General features: G+C 55.3%; 1 protein-coding gene across 1 annotated transcript; it reads right to left on the bottom strand.

Moving 5' to 3' along the window:
• Positions 1-1,468: 1,468 nt before the first annotated feature.
• On the bottom strand, positions 1,469-7,252 carry VAX1 (ventral anterior homeobox 1). Its single transcript, XM_060170949.1, has 3 exons — positions 6,394-7,252; positions 5,313-5,500; positions 1,469-3,684 (listed from the first exon to the last, which is right to left on the bottom strand). The coding sequence occupies exons 1-3, from the start codon at positions 6,632-6,634 to the stop codon at positions 3,112-3,114; spliced, it is 1,002 nt and encodes a 333-aa protein (XP_060026932.1). The 5' UTR covers positions 6,635-7,252; the 3' UTR covers positions 1,469-3,111.
• Between the last annotated feature and the right edge of the window lie 819 nt (positions 7,253-8,071).

Here is an 8,071-nt window from a genome sequence, read left to right as displayed (position 1 = left end):
TCTCATGTGAGGTGATGGAAAAGGAAGGGCCCAATTTAAGGGTGAGAGTGTTTTGCAGAAATTGTACCATGTGTCAACAACATTGCTGTATACCATCAGCTCCCCCCCTCAATAAAAGTACAAACAAATTAAAGAAACAAGTGAAAACTAGAGCCAGTGGTGCCTTGAAACCACCCAGAAGTAGAAGGATCCTAAAGTTCTGTACTGGAAATCTTCAGAGGAGACACGGGGAGAAGGAAGGAGAGAGAAATATCCAAGACAGAAACAAAAAGACATAGATTGGGAAGAGACAAGGGGACAGAGAAATGGGATCCCACAGACGAGAGAGCTTGAGTACAGGGGCTTCCAGGTAAAAGCAGCAGAAGAAAAATGTCGAAGGGGAGAGTAGCTTGGAGGGAGAGAAAAGAAAGAGAAACAAGGAAGGGTGAAGGAGGTGGGGGTGGGAAAGCGGAGGGCTGCAGAGAAATTTTGTGAAACAAAAGTGGACCCTCTGGAAGCGCCCTGCTCTGATCACAGCAAAACCCCAGCCCCTGGTTTCAGGGATGGGGTCCTGAACCCCACAAGGACCCCCTCCCCAACCCACTCTCAGCTCAGGGACTCCAAACAGTGCCATCGCTGCTTCAACTCCGATTTCATTCTTACAGCTCAGACTCTGTTGTCTTGTGTCTGGCCAAGTGCCCCCACACACACACACACTCTGAGGACAGGTGCCCTCAGAGAACTGGGGGCCCCACATCCTGCAGGTGTTGAAATACCATGAAGAGGGGAGCTGGGTCACAGTTCCGGCCATGCAGGGAGCACCTGCTTTAGGGAAATGAAATCCCTCCCCTCATATACATCCCCCCACGTCTCCTCACGTCTCCAAACTTCCGTTTGCATTGTCATTTGTAAGCACATTCTGATATGAGGTGGGGACAGGGGAGGTCTCTGCAGAAATTCGTGTCTAGTACAATCTCTGGTTCCCTCCAAGTTTCTGTTTGATGGTGGGAGAGAGTTACATTGGAAGATGGGGGAACCTTGCTCCTTGTAGGCTCTGGGAGTGCACAAATGTAAGATGCAGCTGGAAAAACTCTAGAAACCAAGACATGAACTTCAGGAGGACCTTAAATAAAACCAGTTCTTAAGTAAGCATGAGCTCTTAAATTAACCCAGAAACAAAACATAAGGGTATATGGGGGGGGGGGGTTGCTGGAGCTACAGTGAGATTTACCAAGGAAGGACAAATATAGGAAGTGTCTTTCTCTCAGCAGCAAAATCAATCCCATGCTTTGTCCTGAGGCACCTTGGACCCCCACCCTGTGCACCAGGATGCCCCACGCTCAAGATAGCATTCATCTGTTGGGTCTTCTCTCTTTCTTTTTGTTTCATTTTGTTCTTCTTCTTTTTTTAAAAAAAAAATCCTTCAAATACAAGACAAAAACTCCAATTCATTGATCATCATAGATATTTATATATTTCACTCTCACCACATAAATACAAAACATCCAAAGATCCAAAACATTCAGGACAAAGTTAGTAGCCAGGATTCAGCAACACCTACCCGCGTTGGAATCGCTCAATATTTTCTTCACTAGTATTTGCCTTAAAAAAAAAAAAAAAAAAGAAAGAAGAAAAAAAATTTTAAAAGAAAGGAAAGGTGAGTGGGATGGGGGAGCTTCTGATGTAAATAATTTACAATAAAATTACTATTCTTAAAATGCTCTGCACTCGCTTGCTTGGGATGGAAGAATACATTCTAGACACTGCGGCACCTTGCCGGCTGGGTCTGTGGTTTTGGTTAAATCTCAGGGGTCCTTGCCTGTGAGGAGAAGCTACATCTGGAGTGGTGGGCAGGGCTCTGGCTGGGGATCACTGAGATCCTCTTTTATTTATGTATTTGTTTGCTTGCTTGTTTTGTTTTTGTCTTGAGGAGGTGGGTGTCTTTCTGATACTTATTGTCAGATTATTCTGAATTAGGAAATTTATTTATTGACAGAGGAAGCCATAACACCCTGCTTTCCCTGGGAACTGGGTCCCATCCTCCAGAGTATTTGGGGGGGTCCACACTCCCCCCCAAGAAATGCCAAGCTGTCCCTGAATGCTGGTAAGATTTGTGACTCTCAGAGGAGTGGGGATGATGCCACCACTGAGAGCTGACTGGTTTCCAAACCCAGAGACTTGGTTGGAGTCAGGAGCCTGGGAGTGATGGGGCTCAGAGCCCCATGCCCAGGGCCACCCAGTTCTCACTTGGGGAGGAGCCTGAAGCTTCAATCCCTTGGTTCTGTTACTTGTGGGCTGGTTCCTCCTTGGCTTTCTCCCCCTTTCAATTTCTGTTCAAGTCACAACACCCGAAATTTGAATTTTCTTTTGCCTGCGTGTTCTTCCACCGCCCACACTCCATCGTTCAGGGTATCTAAAAGCTGGTTCTACTCCATGTGGTTTTATATGGTGGACATGATTCTTGATTTATTTAAGCAAATGAATCCCCACCGCTGCTGCTCTCCTGGTGTTTGGTTGATTCTCTCCTGGGCACAGGGCACGGTGGGAACTGAAGTGTCTGTTCCAGTTGTGCAGCTGCAGTGTTTGCGATTGCTGAGAAGCTAGGGTGGCCAGGGGACTCCCCGAAGCTCTGGTTTCTCGGGCAAGAGGCAGGCTCATCTTCCTTTTTAATTTTATTATTATTTATTTATTCATTATTTATTTATTTTTGGTCTGATGAAACCAGCCATGCTCCTCGGTGCCTGAAGTGAGCGTGCACAGTTTTCCTCAGTTCAAACACTGGAAGCAGAACCCTGGGGGCCAGCGGCTTCCCGGTCTCCAGCAGGTGGGCTCCAATCAGTCTGCTCCTCCGGGGGTTTGGCATCAGCCGGCAGGTGGACCAACTCGGGCATCTGTTGCAATTCTTTGGATTCTCCTGGCTCTCCGAGGAGGTTAGGGAGCAGGGGCAGGCACAGAGAAAAATGTAGGGGAGGGCGGTCGCCCAAAGGAAACAGTAGTGTTGGTAGTAGAACCAGGCCTCGTGGGAGCCGGGAGCCCCGCGTCTCTCTCTCTTTCTCTCTCTCTCTCGAGCCAGAGTCCATAAATATCACCACAATAGATACTATAAATATAAATACAGGGGCGCGAGCAAGATCAGTCCAGCGCCTTTTTCTCGGCTCCTTCTTTATTGTTGGTCCGGGAGTAAGGCTCGAAGGCCGAGGAGCTCAGGTAGCGGGCAGACAGTTCTTGCAAATTCCCGGCCAGAGACCCGGCCATCGTCAACGGGGCGGAGGAGAGGCGGCTAGCGACCGAGCCAAGCAGTGAGGGCACCGGGAGGCCGAAGAGGCCGTGGCTGGTGGCCGGCGCCCCCGCATGCAGTCCCCCCGGCCCGGCAGGCCCCGGGCCCGGGGCGCCACCCACGGCCGGCGGGTGCGGGGACGCGGCGCTGGCGGGGCCCGGGGCGGCAGCTGCTGCGGCAGCCGAGCTGGCGGGGGTGCCCGCGCCCAGGGCGGGCAGGCTGGGCCCTCGGAGCGCAGAGCCGAGCGCGCCGGTGGCGCAGGGGGGCAGCAGAGCGGGCAGGCCGGGCGGCGACAGCAGGCGACCCTGCTCTAGCAGCCGCAGCACGCTGCACGTGGCGGCGGTCTCGGACACCACAGAGCGCAGCTCCGAGTCCTTGCCCTGATCCTTCTTCTGCTTTGTGCGCCGGTTCTGGAACCAGACCTTCACCTGCGTCCCAGGGGACGGGGAGGGAAAGACGAGGGTAGGAAAGAAAGGGGCGTCAGTGGAGCGCGATGGGGACATGAAGGCCAGCTCAGCCCAGACTCCCAGCCCCAAACTCAGCCCCAGCCCGCATCAGGAGAGATGGGGCCCAGGAGTCACCATAAACCAGAGCTCTGGGCCAGGCCGCACTTCCTTTTCCAATAAGCAAATCCTGGTGGGCCCAGGTGACAAACCACCAAGTAACAAAAATGCCCAGGCCCCCAGCTCTCAGGCAGATGAGAAAGAATTTCACTGGACCATGCAGGACTGAGCCCTGAGGTCTGTGTTTCATGGAGAGGGTGTGAGGCTGGTAATGTGTGGGAAGTGGGCAGTAGAGGTAGGTGGACACAAATATTGCTCTGCTTTTCAGGCCCCTGGCTTCAGAAGCACTACTTTTGATTTCCACTATATGGGGTGGTTTCTTACTAGTTAGGCTCAGACACCATTAACCAGCAGCAGAGAAGGTGGCTGCAGACAGAAGCTGAACAGTGGAAACTTTTAGACCAAGATTTCCCCACTTTCCCCTCAAGACTCTGCTGGAAGCTCCTAACTAGCAGCCCTGGCAGCCCTCCACCATGACCTTGGGGATCCTGGGAGGAAGTTAGGAAGTCAGCGCAAACTCAGTTCTTCCCACTAGCCTCCAACTTTCATTGCCTCTTCTTCCCCAGGCCCAGCTGGTGACTTAGGGTGGAGTTTGGAAAATTCAAGGGAAAGTTTATCCTGTTGGGATTTTGCAAACTAAGAGGAGCAGTTGTAGAGACAGTAGAGAAAAGCTATTGTGCCAACTTGAATTTAAAAGAATGCCTGCCATGATCTCTCAGTCCCCTCCCCAGGCTCCATAACCAATACATTTTTCACCCACTTCAAGGCTGGGTACTGAAGAAGGAAGTGGTTCTCAGAAAGAAGGCTGGTCTACACAGGCCAGACTGGTGCCAGGACACACCCCAAAGGACACACCACCACCACCACCCCCTTTACAGCAAAGCTGTCAGGCTCTGCAGCATCCCTGGGGTCAGAATCACCTGGCCAGCCCCAGGGTTGGCAAATGGAATAAGTAGAAAGAGAAAGACCTAAAGCTGCACTGACAAAGCTTGGGCCACCCAACACCTCACACAGCACTCACACCCAAGACTGGGCAGTCTGGGGGCCTAAACTGGGGCTTGATCAAGCCTAGAAGGTCAGGGCAGCACAGCCTGACAAGAATATCTTGGGTATGTGCCTCTGCCTGATCCCTGGGCCAGGGCAGGGAGCCTTTACTGGGCCCCTATTTCTTAGCCAACGGGACTGGGTGCTTTGTCAGTCTAAGGCTCCCGGGAGGGGAGTGTAGTGCCTGGGAATCTGGCTCAAAGAGGGCACCCCAAACAGGACCAAATATCAGCTTCCTTGCTTGGTAGAAACAAACAGGAAGATTTCAAGACTGGGTGGGGGCGGGGGTCTAAAGAGAATTCCACAAATACAAGATTGGGGGTCCACTGGGCGACCCAAAAGTGGGCAGAGAGTGAAGGGAGTCTTTCTTCCCCATTTCCTGTCTGTTCCACCTCCCCTGAGAAGCCTGCTCCAGATTTCACAGGAACAGAGGCAGGCAGGGTGGGTACCTGAGTCTCTGAGAGGTTGAGCTGCCTGGCGAGCTCGGTCCTCTCACGGCCCACCACGTACTGGCAGCGCTGAAACTCCATCTCCAGCCGGTAGAGCTGCTCCGCCGTGAAGGACGTGCGTGTCCTCTTGGGCCGGTCCAGGTCCAGGCCCTTGGGCAGGATGATTTCCCGGATGGAGCCCTTGGCATCTGGGGGAGGCGACATGTCAGGCGCGGGAACTCTCCTCTCCCTCCCTCCAACCGCCCAGAAGTGTGCGGACTGGGGGGAAGTCACCAGATCCCCTGGAGCCTGGATGTGGGCGAGGGGAGTGCGGCTGCTGGGGAACGCGGCCCGAGTGCCTTTAGAGGCCAGGGCGGAAGGCAGCCTAGGCCTTTGTAGAGCCTGATACTCGGGGTAGGGGTGGGGAGTGCACCCCCAAGAGGAAGCCGGTCCTCAGGGCCTGGGCACCTCGGCTGCGCGCCTTGGACCTCTGTGTCCTGAGAGTCCCTCCCCGCGGCCGTACGGGCTGCAGGGCACAGAGCACCCGCTTCCCAGAGCCCCAGCACCCGCACGGCGGACCTCCGCCCCGAGCCCGAGCGCTGGAAGGTGAGGTACAGAGCCAGGGCTGGCCGGGCCTGGAGAGCCGCTGGCCGGGCTGGGGTCCGGCCGAGCGGGCCGAGTGCGGCTAGTCGGGCGCGCCGCCGGCAAATGCAGCCCGGTAGCCGGGCACCGTAGCCTGGCCCCGCAGCACTTCCCAGAGGCGACCGCCAACCCTGAGCGCGGGGCCGGGGCCCTTGACTCAGCGTGGGCCGCGGGTGGCGGTGGCTCTTGGGTGCTCGATTCTCTGGGGTGTTCGGTTTTCCGGGAGTGGGCAGTTCCCCCGCTCCTGGCTGCGGCACACGACCACCGGGGCTGCCCGTGCCTTCCCTGGCTAGGAGGCCTAAGCCTGCAGCCCCCACCCTCAACCCAGGGCGCCCCCCCCCCCAAGATCGGAGGTACTCGCCGGGAGTGGCAGTCCCCGCAGGCCGGCAAGTTTAACCCAAGTCCCAGCCCGCACCCCTGCCTCCTCCGGGCACGCCCCGCAACCCTGCCCCGCGCCTACCTCGGACTAGGATCCGGCGGCAGTAGTCGGGGTCGGCGGGCGAGCTGCCTTTACTTTTGGCGCAGTCCTCTGCCGCGCCCGACGAGGGGAAGGCGGCCGGCGGCTCCTTGAGGAAGGCAGCGGGGAGGCTGCCCTCCGCGCCCTTGCCCTCCCGGCCCTCCTTGTGCGCGGTCTTGGACACCCGGGTGGCCTCGGTGTCCGAATGACACCGAACGTCCATTTTGTCTGGTTTCCCAAACATAGGGAAGGCGACAGCGACAACAAGGAGAGAGAAAGAGAGAGAGAGAGAGAGAAGGGGGAGGGAAAAAAAGAAAAAAAGAAAGAAAAAGAGGCAGCAGAGGGGAGACTCCAGGTAGCCCCTAACTCCCGGACAGCGACAGAGGTGTCCCCGCGGGCGACTCAGCGACGACAGGCGGGTGGCGCGCACGGCTGGTCCCGGGTCCGGGCGGAGCGGCGCCCGCGTCCTCGGAGCACGTCCAGTGTCCCCAGCCCCGCGACCCCGGAGCCAGCAGCGCCACTGCACACCGCCGCGGCGCCCGCCAGCTACTGAGGCGGCGAGTCCCCTGCGCCCCACAGCCGGGGTGGGGGTGGGGACAGCCGGGGAGGGGGGACTCGCGCTCGCCGCTGCAATTGATTAAGGGTAATTTCACAGCCCCCACGTTTCACGTTTCGGTTACCTCATGAATATACTAAATTGTTTGGATAATATATCAGATCGTAATGGCTGGTTTCTGTCCTTGTCCCCATCAAGTAGGGGGTTTAGCCAGTGAAGCAACGGAAATGATTGGTCTTGCTTTCAGGAACCACACAATCAGAGCCCCATACTTGGAGAAAAACTTTTGACAGGATGCATCCTGAATTGTTCACCGGGAGCTGGCGTGATTAACTTTCCCTCTGCCTTTGACCCTCGTGCTCAGGACTGGCGAGAGGGCTTTCGCCCCACTCTTCAGATAGAATGGGGGGGGCAGGGAGTGAAGGAGGGAGTGAGGGAGGGAAGAAGGGGGGAGGAAAAAGAAAAGAAAGAACCCTTATACACCCAGCAACAGAAGAAAGAAGTGAGTGGGGGGGGGAGGGAGGCAGGAGGAAGGAGAAAAAGTTTTTCCTCCAAAAGATTTCTTCCTCCTTAGTCTCTTCCCTACTCCCCCCCGGAAAAATAAATAAATAAATGAATAAATAAATAAATAAATAAATAATGCCAAGCTGTCCTCCACCAGCAAGTCCTTCTTAACACACCTCAGCGCTGACAGCCATCTTACATGTCCACCTCCCTCTTGAGTCCCCTTTGGGGTGGTTCACGCCCGCACCTCTGGCAGCCCATTCAAAGGGCAGCTTTGTGCTCTGGAGAGTTGGGGGGTGGAGGGAGGAGGGGGAGAGAGAGAGAGAAAGAGAGAGAGAAATCTCCACTGTGAGATCTGCTTAAAAAAAAAAAAAGTTTTCCCCGAGCTATTTCATTGTCTCTGCTACAATATCTTTGAGAAAAGCAACAGCCAGTAATCCAATAAGAGCATTGATTAGGCTACAATGATTCAATTCAGGCGGCCGGCCTTGTGCACGGAGCATGCTCTGGCCCTTCTCGTCACCTTGCCGGGGCAGAAGCCCTCTCCACGCCGCGCTCCCCATTCATTCCTTTATGGGAAACGCGGAGCAAAAGGAGTGAAAGATGGCAATTATCTAATTG

This window comes from Erinaceus europaeus, chromosome 14 (genome assembly GCF_950295315.1).
Source record: "Erinaceus europaeus chromosome 14, mEriEur2.1, whole genome shotgun sequence".
Taxonomy (NCBI): domain Eukaryota; kingdom Metazoa; phylum Chordata; class Mammalia; order Eulipotyphla; family Erinaceidae; genus Erinaceus; species Erinaceus europaeus.
Note: the sequence above shows the minus strand (reverse complement) of the source record. Positions and strands in the feature narration are given on the sequence as shown.